This window comes from Loxodonta africana, chromosome 4 (assembly GCF_030014295.1).
Source record: "Loxodonta africana isolate mLoxAfr1 chromosome 4, mLoxAfr1.hap2, whole genome shotgun sequence".
In the NCBI taxonomy this organism is placed as follows: Eukaryota; Metazoa; Chordata; class Mammalia; order Proboscidea; family Elephantidae; genus Loxodonta; species Loxodonta africana.
Genome location: NC_087345.1, coordinates 35,003,200 through 35,030,360, shown reverse-complemented (window position 1 = coordinate 35,030,360; position 27,161 = coordinate 35,003,200). Strand labels below are relative to the sequence as shown.

The 27,161-nt window shown below is 39.2% G+C and overlaps 1 protein-coding gene across 2 annotated transcripts in view; it reads left to right on the top strand.

The window, feature by feature from the left end:
* CFAP54 (cilia and flagella associated protein 54) overlaps positions 1-27,161 on the top strand; it is a 462,482-nt gene that overhangs the window by 264,688 nt on the left and 170,633 nt on the right. For both annotated transcript variants that reach the window (XM_064283706.1, XM_064283705.1), the window contains 4 exons: positions 7,093-7,146; positions 10,400-10,607; positions 22,062-22,138; positions 26,970-27,139. In XM_064283706.1, coding sequence (XP_064139776.1) covers positions 7,093-7,146; positions 10,400-10,607; positions 22,062-22,138; positions 26,970-27,139 — 509 coding nt within the window. The remainder of the gene's footprint in view (positions 1-7,092; positions 7,147-10,399; positions 10,608-22,061; positions 22,139-26,969; positions 27,140-27,161) is intronic.

Genomic DNA, 27,161 nt, shown 5'->3' with positions numbered 1-27,161 from the left:
CAATTCCGATCCAAATTCCAACAACATTTTTTAATGAGATGGAGAAACAAATCACCAACTTCGTATGGAAGGGACAAAGGCTCTGGATAAGTAAAGTGTTACTGAAAAAGAAGGAAAAAAGTGGGAGGCCTCACTCTATCTGATTTTAGAACCTATTGTACTGCCACAGTAGGCAAAACAGCCTGGTACTGGTACAACAACGGATACATAGACCAATGGAACAGAATTGAGACACCAGACATAAATCCATCCACATATGAGCAGCTGATATTTAACAAAGGCCCAAAGTCAGTTAAATGGGGAAAAGACTGTTTTTTTAACAAACTGTGCTGGCATAACTGGATATCCATCTGCAAAAAAATGAAACAAGACTCATACCTCACACCATGCACAAAAACTAACTCAAAATGGATCAAAGACCTAAATATAAAATCTAAAACAATAAAGATCACGAAAGAAAAATAGGGACAACACTAAAAAAATAAAAAAAAACAATAAAGATCATGAAAGAAAAAATAGGGACAACATTAGAAGCCCTAATACATGGCATAAACAGTATACAAAACATTACTAATAATGCAGAAGAGAAACTGGAAGCTACTAAAAATCAAACACTTATGCTCATTCAAAGACTTCACCAGGAGAATAAAAAGATTACCCGCAGATTGGGAAAAAGTTTTTAGCTATGACATTTCTGATCAGCGCCTGATCTCTAAAATCTACATGATACTCCAAAATTCAACTACAAAAAGACAAATAACCCAATTAAAAAATGGGCAAAAGATATGAATAGATGCTTCACTAAAGAGGACATTCAGGTAGCTAACAGATACATGAGGAAATGTTCATGATCATTAGGCATTAGAGAAATGCAAATCAAAAACTACAATGAGATTTCATCTGACTCCAACAAGGCTGGCATTAATCCAAAAAACACAAAATAATAAATGTTGGAGAGGCTGTGGAGAGACTGGAACACTTCTACACTGCTGGTGGAAATGTAAAATGGTACAACCACTTTGCAAATCGATTTGGCGCTTCCTTAAAAAGCTAGAAATAGAACTACCATATGACCCAGCAATCCAACTCTTTGGAATATATCCTAGAGAGATAAGAGCCTTTACACAAACAGATACATGCACGCCCATGTTCATTGCAGCACTGTTTACAATAGCAAAAAGATGGAAGCAACCAAGGTGCCCATCAATGGACGAATGGATAAATAAATTATGGTATATTCACACAATGGAATACTACACATGGATAAAGAACAGTGAGGAATCTGTGAAACATTTCATAACATGGAGGAATCTGGAAGGCATTATGCTGAGTGAAATTAGTCAGTTGCAAAAGGACAAATATAAGACCACTATTATAAGAACTTGAAAAATAGTTTAAACAGAGAAGACAATATTGTTTGATGGTTATGGGGAGGCGGGGGTACTCACTAATTAGATGGTAGATAAAAACTATTTTAGGTGAAGGAAAAGATAACACACAATACAGGAGAGGTCAGCACAACTGGACTAAACCAAAAGCAAAGAAGTTTCCTGAATAAACCGAACACTTCAAAGGCCAGGGTAACAGGTACAGGGCTTTGGGGACCATGGTTTCGGGGGACATCTAAGTCAATTGGCATAATAAAATCTATTAAGAAAACATTCTGCATCCCACTTTGGAGAGTGGCGTCTGGGGGTTTAAATGCTAGCAAATGGCCATCTAAGACGGATCAATTGGTCTCAACTCACCTGGAGCAAAGGAGAATGAAGAACACTAAGGACTCAAGGTAATTATGAGCCCAAGAGACAAAAAGTCCACATAAACCAGAGACTACATCAGCCTGAGACCAGAAGAACTAGGTGGTGCCCAGCTACAATCGATGACTGCCCTGACAGGGCAACAGAGATGACCCTGAGGGAGCAGGAGAGCAGTGGGATATAGACTCCAAATTCTTGTAAAAAGACCAGACTTAATGGTCTGACAGAGACTAGAAGGACCTTGGGGGTCATGGTCCCCAGACTTTCTGTTAGCTCAAGACAGGAACCATTCCCAAAGCCAACTCTTCAGACAGGGATTGGATTGGACAGTGGGATAGAAAATGATACTGGTGAAGAGTGAGCTTCTTGGATCAAGTAGACACATGAGACTTTGTTGACATCTCCTGTCTAGAGGGGAGCTGAGAAGACAGAAGGGGTCAGAAGCTGGCCAGATGGACATACAAAGAGAGAGTGGAGGGAAGGAGTGTGCTGTTTAATTGGGGAGAGAGCAATTAAGAGTATATAATAGCAAGGTGTATATAAATTTTTGTATGAGAGACTGACTTGATTTGTAAACTTTCACTTAAAGCACAATAAAAAACAAAAAAAAATGTAAACCTTAAAAAAAAAAAAAATTTCAAGTTCTATCCTGAAGTACAACACTTTCAGTAATAGGATAATACCCATATGCCTGTGAGGAAAACCAGTTAATACAATTATTATTCAAATTTACACACCAACCACTAAGGCCAAAGATGAAGAAATTGAAGATGGAAGATTTTTACCAACTTCTGCAGTCTAAAATTCATTATTCAGTGAAGAGGCACTGATAATTACTGGTGATGGGAATGTGAAAATTGGAAACAAAGAAGGATTGATAGTTGGAAAATATGGCTTTGATGATAGAAATGACACTGGATATTGTGTTATAGAATTTTGCAAGACCAACAATATCCTCATTACAAATACCTTTTTTCAAGAATGTAAATGGTAACTATACACATGGACCTTGCCAGATGGAATACACAGGAATCAAATTGACTACACCTGTGGAAAGAGACAATGGAAATGCTCAATAGCATAAATCAAAATAAGGCCAGGAGCCAACTGTAGAAGAGACCATCAATTGCTCATGTGCAAGTTGAAGTTGAAAAAAATTAGAAGTCCATGAGAGCCAAAGTATGACCTTGAGTATATTCCAGTTGAATTTAGAGACCATCTCAAGAATAGATTTCTTTCATTGAGCACTAATGACCAAAGACCAGACAAGTTGTACAGTGACATCAAGGATATCATACACGAAGAAAGCAAGAGGTCATCAAAAACACAGTAAAGAAGGAAAAGACCAAAATGGATATCAGAAGAGACTTTGAAATTTGCTCTTGAACGTAGAGTAGCAAAAGCAAAAGAAGAAATAATGAAGTAAATGAGCTTAACAGAAGATTCCAAAGGGCGGCTTGAGAAGACAAAGTAAATTATTATAATGAAATGTGCAAAGAGCTGGAGATAGAAAACCAAAAGGGAAGAACATGCTTGGCATTTCTCAGTCTGAAAGAACTGAAGAAAAAATTCAAGCCTTGAGTTGCAATATTGACGGATTCTATGGGAAAAATATTCAATGATGCAGGAAGCATTAAAAAAAATTGGAAGGAATACACAGAGTGACTGCACTGAAAAGAATTGGTCCATGTTCAACCATTTCAGAAGGTAGCATATGATCAAGAACCCGTGGTACTGAAGAAAGAAGTCCAAGCTGCACAGAAGGCATTCGTGAAAAAGAAGGCTCCAGGAATACCAACTGAGATGTTTCAACAAACGGATACAGTACTGGAAATGCTCACTCATCTATGCCAAGAAATTTTGAAGACAGCCACCTGGCCAACCAACTAGAAGATATCCACGTTTGTACCCGTTCCAAAGAAAGCTGATCCAACAGAATACGGAAATTATTGAACAACATCGTTAATATCACACATAAGTAAAATTTTGCTGAAGATCACTGAAAAGCAGCTGCAGCAGTACATTGACGGGGAACTGCCAGAAATTCAAGCCAGATTCAGAAGAGGAAGTTGAATCAGAGCTATCATTGTCGTTGTCAGATGGAACCTGGCCGAAAGCAGAGAATACCAGAAAGATGTTTACCTATGTTTTATTGACTATGCAAAGGCATTCCTTTGTGTGGATCATAAGAAATTATGGATAACATTGTGAAGAATGGGAATTCCAGAACACTTAATCGTACTCGTGTGGAGTCTGTACATAGACCAAGAGGCAGTTGTTCAAAACAGAAAAAGGGGTTACTGCATGGTTTGCATCAGGGTTGTATTCTTTCACCATACTTATTAAATCTGTATGCTGAACAAATAATCCAAGAAGCTGGTCTGTATGAAGAAAAATGGGGCATCAAGATTGGAGGAAGATTTATTAACAACCTGTGTTATGCATATGACACAACCTTGCTTGCTTAAAGTGAAGAGGACTTGAAGCACTTACTGATGAAGGTCAAAGACCACAGCCTTCAGTGTGGATTTTACTTCAACATAAAGAAAACGAAAATCCTCACAACTGGACCAATAAGCAGCATCATGATAAATGGAGAAAATATTGAATTTGTCAAGTATTTCATTGTATTTGGATCCATAATCAATGCCCATGGAAGCAGCAGTCAAGAAACCAAACACTGCATTGCATTGGACAAATCTGCTGCAAAAGATGTCTTTAAAGTGTTGAAAAGCAAAAATGTCACTTTAAGGACTAGGGTGCTCCTTTCCCAAGCCATGGTGTTTTCAGTCACCCAATATGCATGTGAAAGCTGCATAATGAATAAGAAAGATTGAAGAAAAATTGATGCCTTTGAAATATGGTGTTGGCGAAGAGTATTGAATATACCAGGGACTGCTGGAAGAATGAAAAAATCTATCTTTGAAGAAGTACAGTCAGAATGCCCCTTAGAAGCAAGGGTGGTAAGACTTTGTCTCACATACTTTGGACATGTTATCAGGAGGGACCAGTCCCTGGAGAAGGGCATCATGTGTGGTAGAGAGCCAGTAAAAAAGAGGAAGACCCTCAACGAGATGGACTGACACAGTGGCTGCAACAGTGGGCTCAAGCATAATGATTGTGAGGATGGCGTGGGAATGGTTAGTGTTTCGTTTTAGTGTGCATAGGATTGCTGGAAGTCAGAACTAACTGGGTGGCACCTAACAACAACAGCCAAAAAAAACGAACAGTTATAAATTCAGCTCAGCTCCAGGTTGGGGCTGCAGCTGTAAATTTGGGAGTCATTAGCACAGAGATTTAAAATCATAGGACTGGATGAACTCAGTTGGGGACTGAGATAGCTAAAGAAAAGTAGAAGTCAGAGTACTGATCCTCAGAGTCATTCACATTCAGAGGCCAGGAAGATGGAAAGAAACCAGTACAGGAGGACAAAAGAGAAGCCAGTGGATTGAATGCGAGAGAAGCCACTGCTTTCTCCAAAACAAACAAAAATTCTAAAAGTAACTTTTCAATGTAAATTCTAAACTTCAGTTTTATCAACTAGTTTTCGTAAGTGTGCGGGTGAATTTTCTCCGAGTGGATTCTGGCTTCAAATTTTGCATTCTCAAAGGTAATTTGCAGCTTTCCAGGCCCACTTGGGAATTTTAAAAAATATAGTTAAAAGAGGAAATACATTTTGGGTTTATAATTAAAATAGGTGCCAGTGTTATCAGGCCCTAGGCTAGATATTTAAAGAAGGGATTAATGAATTAGATTTCAGTTGTAATAGAACTAACTGAAAAAATCTTACCGATTACTACTGGATTTTTAAAAAATCCTATGTTTTTAACATTGTACCAGGATTCTGCTTTTATCACCAAATCTTAAGTTCCATTATCAACTCTCTTCGCTTTATACCATCAAATATTTCCACCTGGATTCAGTTATTTGCTTTTCAATGTATTCTAGGAGATAAAGAATATCTTCAAAAAAGGAATTTTTTTTAACCCCTAACCAGAATTTTCTTCCAATAAAAAGCTGTAGGTGGTTTCTTGGTTTGGGGGTCCCTCAAAAGAAGCCTAAGACAAGGATTTGTGTGCAGGTAAGCAAGCAATGTATTTGGGAGGTGACCCCAGGAAACCTTGTAGATAAGTGGGAAAGTTAGGCAAGACAGGGAGAAAAATCAACCCAGAAGGCCTTACTGAGAAGGTTGCTGCTGTGGACCACTGGGGCCCAAGAGAGACAGAGTAGAGCATTATCTCTCATTGGGGAGGTTTCTCCCTGCCCTCTCCTGCGTGCTTTTTATGGCCACAGAATGCTCCCAGGCAGAGTTACAGGTAGGACGCCCTCCACATGTGAGGGACCTATCCCTGGAAGCTGCTGGTGACTTCTTGGTGACCAAGGGGGTATGGGTGGGCTTCGGTATTGGCGTGTACAAATGGGCATGTTTTAAAATGGGTCTTTTACACCAAGAGAATGAGTCCTACATAATAATGCAACAGTTTTCTGTGGCAAATAAATCAAATGTTTCCTGGTACAACATTACATTTAGAACCAAACACATGAACAGATAATTCACAAAAAAGGGAGAAACCCACAAAAAACATCATTATGCATAGTAGTACAAATTCATGTCAAACTGGCAAAGATTTTTTAAAGTGGTAATAGTCAATGCTGTTGAAAGTACCTTAACCCTGGCATTTTCATACAATGCAGGTGGGAGTGTAAATTGCGCCAGTCCCTTTCAGTTTTCTCCCTGTGTTCTTATCTTTTGACCTAGGAATTCTGCTCCCAGGAATCTATCCAAAGGCAATAATTAGAAACATAAACAAAATAGTCATTAATATTATTTAAACTAGGCCTAAACTGTAGAATGAGGGTGGGAAGCAGCCGCCTGTATTTCTAACAATTGAAAAGAAGTTGTTATGGTACAGCCATAGGTTAGAACGTAACCTAGCTGTTAGACTTAGGTTTACAGATAACCTAATGGTATAGGAAGATATTTAGGATGTAATGTTTGGTGAAAACAGGATACAGATCTGTGTGTTTCTGTGTGTGTATAGAACCCGTTGCTGTTCAGTGGATTCCGACTATATATGTATGTAAGTTTTTAAAATACACCAAAAGAAATTGGTAGGAAAGACATCAGAATGCTAACATCGATGGCCTAAAGAAGTTGACTTATGGATGGTTTTTACTTCTTTATATCATATTTGTCTTTTCTGACTGTAGCATGTACTACTTTTACGATAAAAAATGGTATTTAAAACAATTTTTAAAGAACACATTAACAGTTTCATTTAAAAGAATGCTCAAATAATCTTGTTCCCAATGTTAATATTTTGTGTATTGACAGATATTTCAATCATTTGACTCAGGAAAACCTCTTACTAGTAAAGAAAATTTACAGGTAAGGATAACAATACTTTATAAACATTGGCTATTTAGTATGGATAATATTTATTTCAACCCATTTAATACATATAATCTTTGTTTTTGAAAAATGTGTTACATAATATGCTTTCCTGCTTGTAATAATGGGCTTTTTTCTGAAAATGCTGAGGCTAGAGGTAAGATTCTACCCAAACCAACCTGGCTTTCATATTGGGCAAACATCAGCTACTGCTTCCATTTCTCAGTTACAGGTATGTATTCATTTTGTTCACCTAGCCATGTCAGATGTCTCTAACTTTAGTATTTATCTTAATAACCTAGAAGATAACAGCTGACTTTGATTACAGGAAAAGGATTTTGTACATTTTGTGATAGCCCACTTGTTTACTGCCACTTTTGCACTTAACTGTTTTTCACAGTTCTGAGGCTGTCTGTAAGCCAATGGCTTGGAATGTGTTCATTTGGCATTTTCATAAGCAGCTGTTTTAACTTCCCCCATAATTTTCATAGAAGCCCTGGTGGCGTAGTGGTTAAGTGCTACAACTGCTAACCAAAAGGTCAGCAGTTTGAATCCACCAGATGCTCCTTGGGAACTCTATGGGGCAGTTCTACGCTGTCCTGTAGGGTCGCTATGAGTCGGAATCAACTCGACAGCAATAGGTTGTAATTTTACAAAGAGAGGATTAGACTGCTCACCTAAATACATTTGATCCTGACAATAATTGAATGATTGGGATTTAAGCATTTGATGACCTAGCCAAAACAAAACCAAACCTGTTGCTATAGAGTCGGTTCTGATTCATAGTCACTCTATAGGACAGAGTAGAACCCATAGGGTTTCCAAGGAGTGGCTGGCAGATTTGAACTTCAGATCTTTTGATTGGCAGCCAAGCTCTTAACTACTTCGCCACCAGGGCTGCTATGATGACTTAGTGACACTTAAATATCTTGAAATAACTGTTAAAAAAAATCTTTGGGATATTATCAATCTGTTCACTATTAAGTGTTCAAGTGAAAGAGTTATAATGCAACCTTTGTTAAAGGGGGTTATAGATAGGTGAGAAGTTCATAAAACCAGGGTGACAGTTAATGCATATAGATAGATACATACACATTTTGTTTTTTTAAGTGCCACATTTTATTCACAAACTTCACTTTTCAATTATCTTTCAGATGATCCATTGTTTTTGCCTGAAATTTGTCTTAACTTATAAGTAAGTTGCCTGAAATGAAACGGTTAATATTAGGAAGACACAAATACACATTCATATTTCCTTTTAGGTGTTCCAAGACCTTGGAATATTTGAGAGTATTTATTTCTTCCAGGCATAAAAGCCAGGACGTCCTAAAAAAAAACAAAAACAACTCCCTTAAGGAGTGGTTTGGGGTATAAAGGAAACGCCTGATTGTTTCTTGTTATACAAAAAGAGACTGACAGCATAATGAAAAAAGCAATTTTTTAATTAATTAAAATAGTACTGTTGGTCTGCTTAAGACTCTTCAGATTACACTTTATATTTCTGTAGAGAGGGAGAGAAAAAAGTATTAAATAGCATTACTAATTAATCTTCTTTTGATCCCCAAGTGTTTGTATGTAATTGTCAAGGCTCATTAAATCACTGTTTGCAGTAGAGAGAGAAGAGAAGAGAAACCTTCCTCTCTCCCATCCAAAGTATCTTTTCTAGATAGGGAAGGACAATCATGTACCTAATAAACAATATGGCATCAGCTCAGTCTTAGCAGCTACTTTCTGTCTGGCTCTTCTGCATGCTTTGATTCCCACCTGTTAGAAGAGGTTAAGAAAGGAGTCTGAACAAAAGCAACAAAGATCCCCAACCTAGCACTGTCTCACACTCTCCCAAGCAATGTTTTTTGTTTGTTCATTTACATAAAGCAAATAGTTTTCCTCTCTGAAATCAGAACACATCTTAAGTTGATGCTGTGTGACAGTTTAATTGGTATAGAAAATAATGGTATCTTAGGTTAGAAGTAATGTACGATGACTGAGAATGACCATTGGAGTTAGCAAATCATAGGCCATTGGTGACCTTGACCAAAGGGTTGCAATATAGGAATGGAATGGGTTTGAGGGCAAATGGGAGGAGAGAAATGAGAATATTGACAATCTTTAGAGCTTTGCAGTAAAGGGAAAAAGAGATTTTAGGGCAAGTAGTATCTGAGAAGTATCTGAGAAGAGAAGTAGGAGCCTAGAGAGTTTTGTTCGTTTAAGATTGAGGAGATGGCAGCATGGCTGTTTACTGAGGGGACTGTCTCTGCAGAGAGGGAAACAGTTATAATGTAGGAGAAGAAGGAGAGAATGGCTGCAATGATGTCTTGAGTAGGCCAGTGGGGACAGAATTGATGGCCTAAGTGGTGGCACCAGACTTAGCAAGAAGGAAGGCAAGGCTGCAGGAGCAGATACTTGAGCAAGGGGACTAATGGAGCTGTGGGGACTTTGGACGCTCTCCTCTGCTTCAGTTTCTCTCAGTTAGTAAGTGGAGGAAACAAGGTCGTTGTCTCAGAGAAGAGATAGGGGAGTAAGGTTTAAAATTTAGAAGACAGAAGATAAAGTGTGAAGTGGTTGTCTAGAAGAGAGGAAGAGTGAATGGACTAGGGGAATATTGGATGGTTATGGGCAGCACTGAGGTATGATCCGGCACTTAAAGTAAAATCACTTGGCATGGTTGCATAATTTTCTCCAGCCCTCTTCAACTGCAGGGGTTCAGGCCTCAGAAGTGTCAGAGTTGGATTGCACAAGGTCTATGATTTTGTAAAGGAAGTATGTATGCATAGAAAGGGGCCAGGGAGTTGACAGTGTATATATAAAAAGGAGGGGTAAAATGATTGACCACAGACTCTAAACTGGGTATGGAGATTGCTTGTCGGCCCATTCTTCCCTCTTCCTGTTCTAGTAGCTCTAATTTTCTCATGCTAAAGCAGAGCAGCAGGTATGCATGGCTGATGAGCTTTAGCAGTGCCTCTATTTTGATAAAGTGTCTGTTCTCACTCAGCACCAGGCTCAGTCCTGTTATATGGCAGGTCTAGCCTATGGAAGCGCAGGTCACAAATTGGTGAGGAACGGCAGAAGCAGTGGTGCAGTGCTGGGATGGTTATGACATTACATGCCTCTCTTGACAGACCTGCCATTTATGGTACGTCATGTCTATCCAACACCAAATGGATTGAGTACAAAAGGGAAATGAAGTTGGTAATAGCTGGAAAAAAAATTTTGCTAATTTGCTTTATTTTCCTTTGTTTAAATTTTTTAGGCACTTGATGAGTTAATAAATAAAGGCTTGCCTGTATTTCTGGTTACATTCGGCCAACAACATCTCTTAAGTAAGTTTTGTTTGGTCAGAGCACACTTTTTCATAAGTGTGGCTGCAACAATAAATTGTATCTCAGAAAATACATTGAAAATGTGCCATCAAGGACCTGTTTACGAGAGGAACAAAGCAAACCTCCCAAACATAAAAGGTAATCTGTTTTATTTTTTGCTTGCTTCCCTTTCCCTCCTTTCCCCCAACCAGTTCCCATTACATATGAATAATTTGGTATATAGTCTTCATATTTTTCCCTAAGCTTATATGACTTACACATGTGCTTATACCTAAGTATGTTGTTGTTGGGTACAGTCGAGTCAGTTCTGACTCATAGTGACCCTGTGTACAACAGAATGAAACACCACAGGCTCCTGCACCATCTTGACAATCGCTGTTATGCTTGAGCCCATTGTTGCAGCCGCTGTATATGCACATGTGTATACACTCATATTGTTAGGTGCTGTCAAGTCATTTCTGACTCATGGCAACCCTATGTACAACAGAACGAAACATTACCCAGTCCTGTGCCACCTTCACAATCATTTCTGTGCTTGAGCCCATTTTTATAGCCTCTGTGTCAGTCCATCTCATTGAGGTTCTTCCTCTTTATTGTTGACATCTACTTTACAAGCATGATGTCCTTTTCCAGGAACTGGTCTCTCTTGATAACATGTCCAGAGTCTCACCATCCTTGCTTCTAAGGAGCATTCTGGCTGTACTTCTTCCAAGACAGATTTGTTGGTTCTTCTCACAGTCCATGATATATTAAATATTCTTCCCCAGTACCATAATTCAAAGGCATCAATCGTTCTTCAGTCTTCCTTATTCATTGTCCAGCTTTCACATGCATATGAGGCAATTATAAATACCATGGCTTGGGTCAGGAGCACCTTAGTTCTTAAAGTGATATCTTTTGCTTCTTAATACTTTAAAGAGGTCTTTTGCAGCAGATTTGCCCAATACAAGTACATCATTTGATTTCTTGACTTCTGCTTCCATGGGTGTTGATTGTGGATCCATGTAAAATGAAATCTTTGACAACTTCAATCTTTTCTCTGTTTATCATGATGTTGCTTATTGGATTAGTTGTAAGGATTTTTGTTTTATATTGAGGTGTAATCCATACTGAACTCTATAGTCTTGGATCTTCAACAGTAAGTAGTACTTCAAGTCCTGTTTGCTTTCAGCAAGCAAGGTTGTGTCATCTGCATATCACAGGTTGTTAATGAGCCTTCTCCAGTCCTGATGCTGTGTTCTTCTTCATATAGTCCAGTTTCTTGAATTATTTGCTCAGCATACAGGTTGCATAAGTGTGGAGAAAGGACACAACCCCGGCGTACACCTTTCCTGATTTTAAACCATGCAGTATCCCCCTGTTCTGTTGGAATGACTATCTCTTGATCTATGTACAGGTTCCTTCTGATCACAATTAAGTGCTCTGGAATTCCCATTCTTCTCAATGTTATCCATAATTTGTTATGATTCACATAGTGGGATACCCTTGCACAGTCAATGAAACACAGGTAAACATCTTTCTGGTATTCTCTGCTTTCAGCCAGGATCCATCCAATATTAACAATGATATCCCTGGTTCCATGTCCTCTTCTGAGTCCGACTTGTATTTCTAACAGTTCCCTGTCAATGTATTGCTGCAGCTGTTTTTTGAATGATCTTTAGCAAAATTTTACTTGCGTGGATATTAATGATATTGCTTGATAATTTACAAAATCTGTTGGATCACCTTTCTTTGGAATAAAAAAAAAATAGGTAGGCACAAATATGGACTTCTTCCAGCTGGTTGGCCAGGTAGCTCTCTTCCAAATTTCTTGGCATAGACAAGTGAGCACCTCCAGCACCGTATCCATTTGCTGAAACATCTCACTTAGTATTCCATCATTTCCTGAAGCCTTGCGTTTCACCAGGGCCTTCAGCACAGCTTGGACTTCTTCTGTCAGTACCATCAGTTCTCAATCATACGCCAGCCACTTCATGAAATGATTGAACATCGACCAATTCTTTTTGGTACACTGGCTTTGTATTCCTTTTATGTTCTTTTGATGCTTACTGTATCATTCAATATTTGCCCATAGAATCCATCAGTATTGCAACTAGAGGCTTGAATTTTTTCTTCAGTTCTTTCAGCTTGAAAAGTGCCAAGCATATTCTTCCCTTTTGACTTCCTAGCTCCATGTCTTTGCACATTATAATAATTTACTTTGTCTTCTTGAGCTGCCCTTTGAAATCTTATGTTCAGCTCTTTTACTTCCTCATTTCTTCCACTCACTTTGTGTGCTTTACATGCCAAAGTAAGTTTCAAAGACTCTTCTGACATCCATTTTGGTCTTTCTTTCCTGTCTTTTTAATGACTTGTGGCTTTCTTCATGTATGATGTCCTTGATGTCTTCCCACAACTCCTCAAGTCTTTGGTCATTAGTGTTCAGTGCATGAAATATATTCTTGAGATGATCTGTGAATTCAGATGGGATATACTCAAGGTCTTATTTTGCCTCGTGTGGAATTCTTATAATTTTTTTTCAGCTTCAACTTGAACTTACATATCAGTAATTGATGGTCTTCCACAGTAGTCCTCTGGGCTTGTTCTGTCTGATGATATTGAGCTTCTCTATCATCTCTATAGGGTCGCTGTGAGTCGGAATCGACTTGACGGCACTGGATTGGGTTATCATCTCTATCCAGAGATGAAATCGATTTGATTCCCATATATTCTGTTTGGCAAGGTCCACATGTATAGTTGCTGTTTATGTTGCTGAATTTGCAATGAATAAGTTGTTGGTCTTGCAAAATTCCATCATGTGATCTCCCATGTTGTTTCTATCACCAAGGCCATATTTTCCAGCCACTAACCCTTCTTCCTTTGTTTCCAGCTTTCACCTTCCAGTCACCTGTAATTATCAATGCATCTTGGTTGCAGGTTTGATCAATTTCAAACTATAGCTCCATTGCCTCCCAGTCCATTCCAATTCATATCGACCCTATAGGACAGAGTAAAACTGCCCCGTAGGGTTTCCAAGGCTGTAATCTTTACAGAAGCAGACTGCTACATCTTTGTCCCACTCAGACTGCAGAATATGGTAAAAATCTTCAATATCTCATCTTTGGGATTAGTGGTTGGTATGTAAATTTGAATAATAGTCATATTAGCTGGTCTTCCTTGTGGGCGTATGAATATTATTCTATTACTGACAGTGTTGTACTTCAGGATAGACCATGAAATGTTCTTTTGACAATGAATGTAACACCATTCCTCTTCAATTTGTCATTCCCAGTATAGTAAAACATATGATTGTCCAATTCAGAGTTGCCAATACCAGTCCATTTCAGCTCACTAATACCTGGGACATCAATCTTTATGCCTTCCATTATTCATTTCGACTACTTCCAATTTTCCTAGATTCATACTTCATACATGCCACATTCCCATTATTAATGGATATTTGCAGCTCTTCCTTCTCATTTTGAGACATGCCACATCAGCAAATGAAGGTCCCGAAAGCTTTATTCCATCCACATCATTAAGGTCAACTATACTTTGAGGAGGCAGTTCTTCCCCAGTCGTATTTTGAGTACCTTCCAACCTGAAGAGCTCATCTTCCAGCACTGTATCAAACAGTGTTCCACTACTAGCCAGTTTTTTCAGAGGTACATTGCTGGTATTTGAAATACCCATGGCATAGCTTCCAGCATCAGAGCAATATGCAAGCCACCACAGTACAACAAACTCACAGACAAGTGATGGTATCCATTTGTATGTATCCATATTCATATATATTTTCATATGTGTGGAAAAAAAATTTTTTTTCCACACTTACATAAATTGTCATTATTTTTCAAAATGGTATAATACACATTTTTCTATATTGTGAATTTGACATGCAACAAAACTTCACTGAAACCACACCAAGGTAACTGCTTTGGTCTTTTTTTCTACTGGCTGTATAATATTCTGTGCTGTGAATAGTTCATGATTTATTTACCCATTCCCCTGTTGATGCACTGGACATCTTTTTTTTTTTTTTGAACACACAAGCCACCACTCATCTGTCTGTTGCACTCTGGTGGCTTGTGTGTTGCTATGATGCTGGAAGTTATGCCACCAGTATTCCAAATACCAGCAGTGCCACTCTTGGTGGACAGGTTTCAGAAGAGCCTCCAGACTAGGACAGACTAGGAAGAAGGACCTGGCAGTATATGTCAGAAAAAAATGGCCAGTGAAAACCTTATGAATAGCAGCAAAACACTGATATAGTGCTGGAAAATGAACCCCTCAGATTGGGAGGCACTCAAAATATACTTGGGAGGCACTCAAAATATACTTGGGAAAGAGCTGCCTCCTCAAAGTAGAGTTGACCTTAATGATGTGGATGGAGTAAAGCTTTTGGGACTTTCGTTTATTGAAGTGGCATGACTCAAAATGAGAAGAAACAGCTGCAAATATCTATTAATAATTGTAACATGGAATGTACGAAGTATGAACCTAGGAAAATTGGAAGTTGTCAAAACTGAAATGGAATGCATAAAGATTGATGTCCTAGTCATTAACTGAAACCCGTTGCCATTGAGTCAATTCCAACTCATAGAGACCTTATAGGACAGAGTAGAACTACCCCCTGTAGAGTTTCCAAGGAGCATCTGGTGGATTTGAACTGCTGACCTTTTGGTTAGCAGCCATAGCACTTAACTGCTATGCCACCAGGGTTTCCACTAGGCATTAGTGAGCTGAAATGGACTGGTATTGGACATTTTAGTTGGCAATCATAGGGCCTAATATGCCGGGAATGGCATTTTGAAGAGGGATGGCGTTGCATTCATTGTCGAAAGAACATTTCATGATCTATCCCAAAGCATAATGCTGTCAGTAATAGAATAATATCCATATGCCTATAAGGAAGACCAGTTAATATGACTGTTATTCAAATTTATGCACCAATCACTAAGGCCAAACATGAAGAAATTTGAGATTTTTAGCAACTTCTACAGTCTGAAATTGATCAAATGTTCAATTAGGATGCATTGATAGTTACTGGTGATTGGAATGCAGCAGTTGGAAACAAAGAAAAAGGACTGATAGTTGAAAAATATGGCCTTGGTGATAGAAATGATGCTAGATCACATGATAGAATTTTTGAAAGACCAATGACTTCTTCATTGCGAATACCTTTTTTCGACAACATAAACGGCGACTATCCATGTTTTTTTTTATCCATGTGGACCTCCAGATGGCGAGGAATCACAGGAATCAAATTGACTACATCTGTGGAAAAGCTCAATATCAGTTGAAAAGCTCAGTATCATCAATCAGAACAAGGCCAGGGACCAACTGCAGAACAGAGCATCAAGTGCTCATATGTAAGTTCAAGTTGAAGCTGAAGAAAATTAAAACAAGCCCACAAGAACCAAAGTGTGACCTCTGGTACGTCCCACTTGAATTTAGCGACTATCTCAAGAATAGGTGTGACACATTGAATACTAGTGACCAAAGATCAGATGAGTTTTGGGAAGACAAGGAAATCATGCATAAAGAAATCAAAAGGTACTTAAAAAGACAGGAATAAAAAAAAAGGTAAAAATGGGTGTCAGAAAATACTCTGAAAGTTGCTCTTGAACATAGAGTAGGTAAAGTGAAAGGAAGAAACAATGAAATACAAGAGTTGAATAGAAGATTTCAAAGGGCAGCTTGAGAAGACAAACTATTGTAACAAAATGTGCAAAGATCTGGAGTTAGAAAACCAAAAGGGAAGAACATGCTTGGCATTTCTCAAGCTGAGAATTCCAAACCTCAAGTTGCAATATTGAAGGATTTTATGGACAAAACATTGAATGGTGTAGGAAGCATCGAAAGAACGTGGAAGGAATACACAGAGTCACTGTACCAAAAATAATTGGTCGATGTTCAACCATTTCAGGAGGTAGCATATGATCAAGAACCAGTGGTACTGAAAGAAGAAGTCCGAGCTGTACTGAAGGCATTGTCAAAAAACAAGGCTCTAGGAATTGACAAAATACCAAGTGAGATGTTTCAACAAATGGATGCAACCTAGAAGCACTCACTTGTCTATTCCAAGAAATTTGGAGGTAAGCTACCTGGCCAACTGACTGGAAAAGATCCAAATAAGTGACCAATTCAAAGAAAGATGATCCACCAGAATGTGCAGATTATCTAGCAATATCGCTAATATCGCATGCAAGTAAGTAATGCTGAAGATGATTCAAAAACTGTTGCAGTACTACAACAGGGAACTGCCAGAAACTCAAGCCAGATTCAGAAGAGAACGTGGAAGAAGGGATATCATTGCTGATCTTGGCTGAAAACAGTGAATATCAGAAAGAAATTTACCTGTATTTTATTGACTATGCAAAGACATTTGAGTGTATCAAAAACCCAAACCAAACCCACTGCCGTCGAGTCGATTCTGACTCATAGCGACCCTATAGGACAGAGTAGAACTGCCCCGTAGAGTTTCCAAGGAGCGCCTGGTGGATTCAAACTGCCGACCTTTTGGTTAGCAGCTGTAGCACTTAACAACTACTCCACCAGGGTTTCCAAAAAATATGGAACGCTTCACGAATTTGCGTATCATAAATTATAACCAATTAAGGATAACATTGTGAAGACTTGGAATTCTAGAACACTTACATGTATTCATGCAGAACCTGTATATAGGCCAAGAGGCAGTTGCTCAGACAGAACAAGGGGATACTGTGTGGTTTAAGATCAGAAAAGTTGTGTGTCACGGTTGTATCCTTTCACCATACTTATTTAATCTGCATGCTGAGCAGATAAGCCAAGAAGCTGGACTATATGAAGTAGAACATGGCTTCAGGTTTGGAGGAAGACTCATTAACAACCTGTGATAAGCAGATGACACAACCTTGCTTGCTGAAAGTGAAGAGGACTTGAAGCACTTCTTGATGAAGATCAAAGACTACAGCCTCACAGTATGAATTGTTGTTGTTAGGTGCCATCGAGTCAGTTCCAACTCATAGCAACCCAATAAGACAGAGTAAAGCTGCCCTATAGGGTTTCCAGGGAGCAGCGGGTAGATTTGAACTGTCAACCTTTTGGTTAGTAGTTGAGCTCTTAACCACGACACCACCAGGACTCCTCAGTATGGGTTACACCTCAACATAAAAAAAAGAAAACAGAAATTCTCACAACTGGACCAATAAGAAACATTATGATAAATGAAGGAAAAGTTGTCAAGGATTTCATTTTACTTGGATCCACACCCGTGAAGTGTTGTTGTTGTTAGGTGCCATTGAGTCAGTTCTGACTCATGGTGACCCTATGCACAACAGAATGAAACACTCCCCTGTCCTGCACCATCCTCACAATCGTTGCTATGCTTGAGCCCTTTGTGGCAGCCACTGTGTCAATCCACCGTGTCAATCCACCTTGTTGGAGGCCTTCCTCTTCTACACTGACCCTGTACTTTGCCAAGCATGATGCCCTTTTCCAGGGACTGATCCCTACTGACAACATGTCCAAAGTATGTAAGATGCAGCCTCAGCATCCTTGCTTCTAAGGAGCATTCTGGTTGTACTTCTTCTAAGACAGATTTGTTTGTTCTCTTGGCAGTCTATGGTATATTCAATATTCTTCACTAATACCATAATTCAAAGGCATCAATTCTCACCCCATGAAGCAGCAGTCAAGAAATCAAACGATGCATTGCATCGGGCGAATCTGTTGCAAAAGACCTCTTTAAAGTGTTAAAAAGCAAAGATGTCACTTTGAGGACTAAGATGTGCCTGACCCAACCCATGGTATTTTTGATTGCCTTATATATGCGTTCGAAAGTGGGACAATGAATAAGGAAGAACAAAGAAGAATCGATGCCTTTGAATTATGGTGTTGTTGAAAAATATTGAATATATCATGGACTAAAAGAAGAACCAAAAATCTATGAGAGGAACAGTTTCGGTAGAGAAGATCAAGAGTTCACTTTTGAACATGTTAAGTTTGGAATGTCTGTTAAATATCCAACTGAAGTTACAGTGTAGGCGATTTGTTATATAATTCTGGAACTTTGGAGAAAGGTCCAGGGTTGAGAGATATTTCTGAATTATTAGCCTATAGGTGGTATTTAAAAATATAAGACTAGATGTGATCTCCAAGGGAGAGAGTGGAGATGGAGAAGAGAAGAAGTCCAAGGAATGAACTTTTTGGCTGATGAACATGAAGAGTTCAAAGAAATGAGGAAGAACCTTCAAGAGAGACTGCAAGGGGACAGATGAGCAAGATGATTTTAAGGGAGGGAGTGATTAATTGAATCAATAATCAGGACTTAACAAGATAACAAGGTATCATTGGAGAATCTGAGATGATTTTTAGCGAACTCACTCTTACTGGAGTAGATTCAAGTTGGAATGGGCAGAGAGGAACTGGAGTGATAAACCATGAAGAGTTTTGTTGTCCTGTGGCGGGGGGGGGAACCCATTGCCTTCAAGTCGATTCTGACTCATAGCGACCCTATAGGACAGAGTGGAACTGCTCCATAGTGTTTCTAAGGAGTGGCTGGTGGATTTGAACTGCCAACTTTTTGTTCATAGCCAAATACTTAACTACTGAAGGTTGCTTAAGGGAGAAGTTGGCAAAAAAAAGTTTCATTTGTTTGATTTTTAATTGAAGAAATAGCAGCATGTTTGTTTGTTGATAGGAATGATTCAGTTGACAGAGGAAAAAAATCAATGATGCAAGGGGTGAGGTGGAGATATTTGCATAATAGCCTTAAATAGGCAAAAAAACAGGAAGCAGTGCACAAAAAAGGACTTAACACTAGATAGCATGAAGTTCATCCATAATGACAAGGGGAAGGACAGAGTGCATAGGTACACATACAGGTAGGTAGATAGATGTGTTTGTGGGAATTTGTGCAAGATGTCTTCTGAGTTCTATTTTTTTTTTTCCAAAGAGGAATAGGATATCGAGTGAGAATGGAGAAGGTATTGGAGATTTGAGAAGAGCAAAGAAGGGATGAACTATTTGCCTTGGATAATAAGAAAGCAGGTGGACTAGGGAAATGGAGTGGGACTACTGGGCAGCACTGAGGACCATTTTGAGTTCCTGGTGTGATTTTAAAGCGAGAACAGTCAGCATGGTTTTTCACCAGTCACATTAAGCTTCAGAGCATTGGATATAATAGGAGTTGGGGTTTTGCCAGATGAATTACATAAAGGAGAATTAGGCAAGAAGTTGAAGGCGTATGCAAGAGAGTGATTATAATGATGGATTAAGATACTAAAGCTGAATAAGGAGAGATGAGAGAATGGCAGGGGAGGAGGAGGTGAGGGAACAGTGAAAACTAGTAGCATCAATGGATTTTAGACTCCAGAAAGGTTGAAATATTGTCAGATTCACAATTCTAGAGAGAATGATCTGGAAAGATCATCGCCATTCACTTCAATTTTTTCATATTTTCGTCGGTTATTCTTGGAAATTTAGTATACCTGTGTATTCCAAGATAATTCAGTCCAAATCTAAACAAGAAAAACTGTGATAACAAAACACGAAGAACACTTTTTAAAAAAAAATTGCAATTACACTCAAATGTGTACATTAATTTTGATGGAGTTGATATTTTTATTTTCTTCTCTTCTAAGAACGTCATATATTTATCCATTTGTTCGTATTTTGCCCTTAATGCTTACCTTCCTTTCCCGGAGCTCATAATTAGGTCCATGTTCTCTACTATTACTTGCAAATATGGGGTGCTGTATACACTCTTAAATGCCTCAGTTTGGAACTCCTATTTAGTAGAATAAAAGCCCTATCTTTTGTTTGGGTTTAAGTGCAAAGAGGCTAAGATATATAGGTTTGCCAGGTGCCCAGGAAAAAGAGTAGAATGTGTATGAGTGTACCTGAGTGATCTGAACCACAGCTCTTCTTAGATGTGTTATTATTTCTCCTGGTCATCGCAGTGGAGTTCCAGTCTTATTGGCATCAGGCACGCAATGATAGAAGGTGAAGTGAGCCAGAGGTATAGTGAGAGCAAGGTCACTACTAAGGCACCAGATCTCCTCATTATCACTTAGCTGCTGGATGGAAAGGATATGTCTCATCTTTCCAGCTTTTCTTTATCTTCTTGGGGGTCAGGAACACTGTGTGAACCCCATGTTAACCTGATCTCACATGGGTATATGAATATCCTTCTAGGATCTCTCGTGTTCTGATACTCTTCCTAGTGTTCTTCCATACTAGTCTCCAGGTGTTTGTTCTATGTCATTGTAGTTGTTACTCTTTGTCTTAGGAGAGAAAACCCACTCCCAGCTCTTCCTCCCTCAGATTTCCTGATACTGGAACCTCATTAGGAGGCTCCAGCCAGCCTCCTAATTTAGGAGATGAGTTAGGCAGTGGCATCACTAGGATTGGTATCACCCACTGCAAGTGGGTGGGGCTGGCCTGCAGAAACCCCCCAGTGGGCAGAGAGGCCTGGCCCACCATGCCCCCACACAGTGCCAAATGCTGAGCAGGGCGGCCCCACCCCCTCCCAGACCTGCCCTCTGCAGCTCCTCACCTCTTCCATTGGCCAAGACCGAGACCCTACTCTCTGCCCAGTGGCAGATGCCTCTGCCCAGCCGTCTACACGCTGACTGACAGGTGATGGGGTTGGGTAATGATGAATTATTGCGCTGGGTAACAACAACCCCAGTGACTGGGAAGTGGGATGGGGTGACAAGTTACTGCACTGGGTGATGGGTGACACCAACCCTAGTGACACCACTGCTTTGGTAGCTCCTCCCCTGGCAGTGCAGGGTTGCCTGCCACAGCTGCTGCTGCCCCTTCTGGATCCTGGGGTCATTTTGGTGTCACCCCCTCTGACAGTGTAAGGGAGTGTGATCCACATCTCCCACACTGCCCTAGTGACACCACTGGAGTTAGGTAGGTTTGAGTTGGGAGTAGAGAGGAAGTCAGATGTGTTCAGTTCCATGTTGTTCTACACGCCCCCTTCCCACTGACAAACTTAGTTTCTTTTTAAAGGTATTTTTTAGTTGAATAATGATTTGTGGTTTTTCTCTCAAACCTGTAATTTAGAAGCCAGATTTACTGAAAACAGGCAAAGACTATGATCTAAATTCTCTCTTTTCTCCCTGGCTCAAAATAAGAACTGGCTTTGGATTGTGGGCAGGAATTCTGAGAGAGAGATTGGCACTTTTTCGACTGTTCACTCTTCTTTTCTTAGAGTGAGGCAGTTTATGCAAATTAGTAGAACCCATGCTTCCAAAGAGATGTTATTGAAATCGTAGAAATATCTGGAACACCCAGATTACTTTGAGGGCTCTAAGGTGTCCTAGCATTCCAGGGGAGGAATTGCTGCTTTAAATTAGTCATTGATAACTTGAATAACTTCATTAAGCATCCAAAAGATCCTTTCACAGTTGTCTTAGTCATTGTAAGAGTCAGCCTTCTAATGCATGGTATTTACGGATTCATTGGTATAGGAATGTGTTTCTAATTATCATTGTGTTTGTTTATTATTATTAATTTTGTGGACAGTTTTCCCACTACAATGAGCTGTAAAAAATAGAATTAATATTTAAACTAATCACAGGTATCTATTTTTCTTCCAAAAATTTTGTGTCTTTATAGAACTTTTAAAGGAGGATGGTAGCTCAAATACTCAGCTCACAAAAATTAGAGATGAGTCCACTCTTAGCATGCTAAAGGTAAGTTCGAAAGTTTTTTCAAGTCGTAATAATGCCACTAATAAAATGTCCACTGTTAGGTCCTGGCCAGGTCCACTTTCCAGTTTGTGCTTGTTTTTGGGAGACCAGGTAGCTTTTCTTGCATAAGCATAGGCTGGGACCAGAGATGGAGTTTACTCCCTGTGAGGAAAGTAGATGCCCAGAGGTAACTGTCTTTGAGTTTACAACATGATTAAGATGCTGCAGAAAATACATTTCATTGTTTCATGGGATTTGAGCATTCTGTAATTCTCACTTTCTAACAATAATAGTGATGACAACAGCAACAACCACCAGTACCGTTAAATCAGTGCCCACTACATGACAAGTACTTCACAGGATTATTTCGTTCTCACAACTCTGGGATGCAAATATTAATCATTTATTTTAAATTTTTAATAATTTATTTTATTTTTGTTGTTGATGTTGAGAATATACATAAACTCAAATCCACTGCCATTGAGTCGATTCCAACTCATAGTTGACCCTATAGGAGTAGAACTGCCCCATAGAGTTTCCAAGGAGCGCCTGGCAGATTTGAACTGCTGACCTCTTGGTTAGTAGCCATAGCCCTTAACCACTACGTCACCAGGGTTTCTGAGAATATACATACGAAAACCAAACCAAAGCCACTGCCGTCCAGTCGATTCTGACTCATAGCGATCCTACAGGACAGAGAGGAACTGCCCTATAGAGTTTCCAAGAAGCGCCTGACGGATTTGAACTGCCGACCTCTTGCTTAGCAGCCATAGCACTTAACCACTATGCCACCAAGGTTTGCATATTAATCATTTTTAATTATTTTTTAAAATTTTTTATTGTGCTTTAGGTGAAAGTTAAACCAAGTTAGTTTCTCATACAAAAATTTATACACATATTGTTATATGACCACATTACAATCCCTGTAATGTGACAGCACACGCCCCCCTTCCACCCTGGTTTCCTGTGTCCATTCAACTAACTCCTATCCCTTTCTGCCTCCTCATCCCGCCTCTTGACAGGAGTTGCCCATTTAGTCTTGTGTATCTACTTGAACTAAGAGGCACATTCTTCACAAGTTATTATTTTGTGTTTTATAGTCCAGTCTAATCTTTGTCTGACGAGTTGGTTTCGGGAATGGTTTCAGTTCTGGGTTAACAGAGAGTTCAGAGGCCATGTCTTCTGGGATTCTTCTAGTCTCAGTCAGACTGTTAAGTTTGCTTTCTTCATGTGAATTAGAGTTCTGCATTCCACTTTTCTCCTGTTCTGTCAGGAACTCTCTGTTGTGTTCCCTGTCAAGGCAGTCATTGTTGGTAGCTGGGCACCATCTAGTTCTTCTGCTCTCAGGCTGATGGAGTCCCTGGTTTATGTAGCCCTTTTGTCTCTTGGGCTAAAATTTTCCTAGTGTCTTTGGTGTTCTTCATGCTCCTTTGCTCCAGGTAAGTTGGAACCAATTGACGAATCTTAGGTGGCCATTTGCAAGCTTTTAAGACCCCAGAAGCTGCTCACCAAAGTGGGATGCAGAATATTTACTTAATAAACTTTGTTATGCAATTGACTTATATGTCCCCAAAAACCATGGCCCCCAGACCCCTGCCACTGCTACTCTGACCCTCAAAGCGTTTAGTTTTGTTCAGGAAACGTCTTTGCTTTTTGTTTAGTCCAGTTGTGCTGACTTCCCCTGTATTGTGTGTTGTCCTTCACTTCACCTAAGATAATTCTTGTCTACTGTCTAGTTAGTGAATTCCCCTCTCTCTTCTTCCCCACCATCATAACCATCAAAGAGTGTTTTGTTCTGTGTTTAAACCTTTTCTTGAGTTCTTATAATAGTGGTCTCATACAATATTTGTCCTTTTGCAACTGACTAATTTCACTCAGCATAATGCCTTTCAGATTCATCCATGTTGTGAGATGTTTTGTGGATTCATCATTGTTCTTTATTGTTGTGTAGTATTCCATTGTGTGAATATACCATAATTTGTCCATTCGTCCATTGATAAGCACCTAGGTTGTTTCCATCTTTTTGCTGTTGTGAACAGTGCTGCAGTGAACATGGGTGTGCATGTGTCTATTTGTGTCAGGGCTCTAATTTCTCTAAGATATATTTCAAGGAGCGGGATTGCGGGATCATATGGTACTTTTATTTCTAGCTTTTTAAGGAAGTGCCAAATTGATTTCCAAAGTGGTTGTACCATTTCATATTCCCACCAGCAGTGTGTAAGTGTTCCAGTCTCTTCACAACCTCTCTGACATTTGTTATTTTGTGCTTTTTAGATTACTGTAGCCTAGTTGTGGTGAAATGGTATCTCATTATAGTTTTGATTTGCATTTCTCTAATGGCTAATGATAGTGAGCATTTCCTCACATATCTGTTACTGCCTGAACGTCTTCTTTGGTGAAGTGCCTTTTCATATCCTTTACCCATTTTTTAATTGGGTTGTTTTTCTATTGTTGAAGTTTTGCAGTATCTTGTAGATTTTGGAGATTAGACCCTAACTGGATATGTCATAACCAAAATTTTTTTCCCAGTCCGTAGTTTGTCTTTTTACTCTTTGGTAAAGTCTTTTGATGAGCATAGATGTTTGATTTTTAGGAGCTCTCAGTTATCTAGTTTTTCTTCTGGTGTTTGTACATTGTTAGTTATGTTTTGTTTTCTGTTTATGCCATGTATTAGGGCTTCTAGTGTTGTCCCTATTTTTTCTTCCATAATCTTTATCATTTTAGATTTTATATTTAGGTCTTTGATCCACTTGGAGTTAGTTTTTGTGCATGGTGTGAGATATGGGTCGTTTCATTTTTTTTGCAGATGGATATCAAGTTATGCCAGCACCATTTGTTAAAAAGACTGCCTTTTCCCCATTTAATGGACTTTGGGCCTTTGCCAAATTTTATCAGCTATTCATAGGCAGACAAATTTACATCTGGATTCTCAATTCTGTTCCATTGGTCTGTGTATCTGTTGTTGTACCAGTACCAGGCTGTTTTGACTACCGTGGCAGCATAACCCATTGCCATCAAGTCGATTTCAATTCATATAGTAGGTTCTAAAATCAGGTAGTGTGAGGCGTCCCACTTTGTTCTTCTTCTTCAGTAATGCTTTACTTATCCAGGGCCTCTTCCCTTTCTATATGAAGTTGGTGATTTGTTCTCCATCTCATTAGAAAATGTCCTTGGAATTTGGATTGGGATTGCATTGTATCTGTACATCAATTGACATTTTCACAATGTTTTCGGTAGAATTGACATTTTCACAATGTTGAGTCTTCCTATCCATGAGCAAGCTATGTTTTTACACTTATGTAGGTCTCTTTTGGTTTTTTTTACAGTAGTTTCTCATGGTTTTCTATGTACAGGTCTTTTACATCTCTGGTTAGATTTATTCCTAAGTATTTTATCTTCTTGGGAGCCATTGTAAATGGTATTGATTTGGTGGTTTCCTCTTTGAAATTCTCTTTGTTGGTATATAAAAAAAATGATTTCTGTATGTTTATCTTGTATCCTGATACTTTGCTGCAATTTCTATACAGTTCCAGTAGTTTTCTTGTCGATTCTGTGGGGTATTCTGTGTATAAGATCATATCATCTCCAGATAGGAGTACTTTTACTTCTTTCTTACAAATTTACCCCACTTAGATGCCTTTTATTTCTTTTTCTTGCCTAATTGCTCTGGCTAGAACCTCCAGCACACTGTTGAATAAGAGTGGTGATAAAGGGCATCCTTGTCTACTCTCAAGGGGAATGCTTTCAGACTCCGTATTTAGGATGATTTTGGCTACTGGCTTTGTATAAATGCCCTTTATTATGTTGAGGAATTTCCCATCTATAACTATTTTGCTGAGAGTTTTTATCATGAATGAGTGGTGGACTTTGTCAAATGCCTTTTTTGTATCAATCGATAAGATGATGTGGTATTAATCATTATTTAACTATGTTGTGCTGAACCATGAGAAAACTGAGGCTTAAAAAGTGTAAGAAATTAACTTATGTCATGCAATTAATAAATGACAACTGGTGGTTTGGTGGTAGGGCCTAGGTCTATTTGATTCAAACATATATGTCCTTAAATATTAAACTGCTCTACTATTTATATAATATTCACTACTCTGTATAAACAAGTGTTTAGACACCTGTTGGTTATACAAAGATTTGTTGGTTCCTTTCTTTTCTCTTGTATCAGGTTGCTATTTGCTATAAATGGCCCACTCTAAAAATTCATTATCTTCACATTACCAGTTTGGTGACCATAGTTTATCTTGGAATACATATAATAAAAGGTAACTTTTGTACATAATAGGGACAGTGGCGGGTCAGTGGTAGTTCTCCCGCCTTCCATGCCGGAGGCCCGGGTCTGATTCCTGGCCAATGCACCTCATGTGCAGCTACCACCCCCTTTGTCACTGGAGGCTTGTGTGTTGCTATGATGCTGAACAAGCTTCAGCGAAGCTTCCCAAGATTAGGAGGAAAGGCCTGGTGTTCTACTTCCCAAATCAGCCAGTGAAAACTCCATGGATCACAATAGTCTGGTCCGCAACTGATTATGGGGATGGCGCAGAACCAGGCAGCCTTTTGTTCTGCTGTCCTATGAGGCCACCATGAGTCAGAGTGGGGCCAGCTCCACGGAAGCTAACAATAACTCTTGCTGTTACTTTCCTTTTCATTCTTTGTTACCTTTTTCCTATTCAATGAGCTCTCTTCTTCTCTGATGATTAGATACCAATTTCCTTTTTGGCCTTTCATTCATTGTAACTTTTCAAAATGAAAAATATTTGATAAATGAGGATGAGACGTTATTTGCATTATTTCTGGACTTACGAATTTGTGTGTTGCTCTTTAGTCAATTTTACTGTCGGAAGCAGAAGAGAGGCTAACCTTCCTTATATCAGAGATGGAGTATTTAGGCCGCAAGGACCTCTCTCAGTGTTCTGCTGGTGAGTTGGAGATTGTGGTGGAGGCCAGGCTTCAGCTGGCTGCAATTGCCCTGCAGAAACACCGGACAGCATACAGGTGAGTCTCTTCATGCACAGGA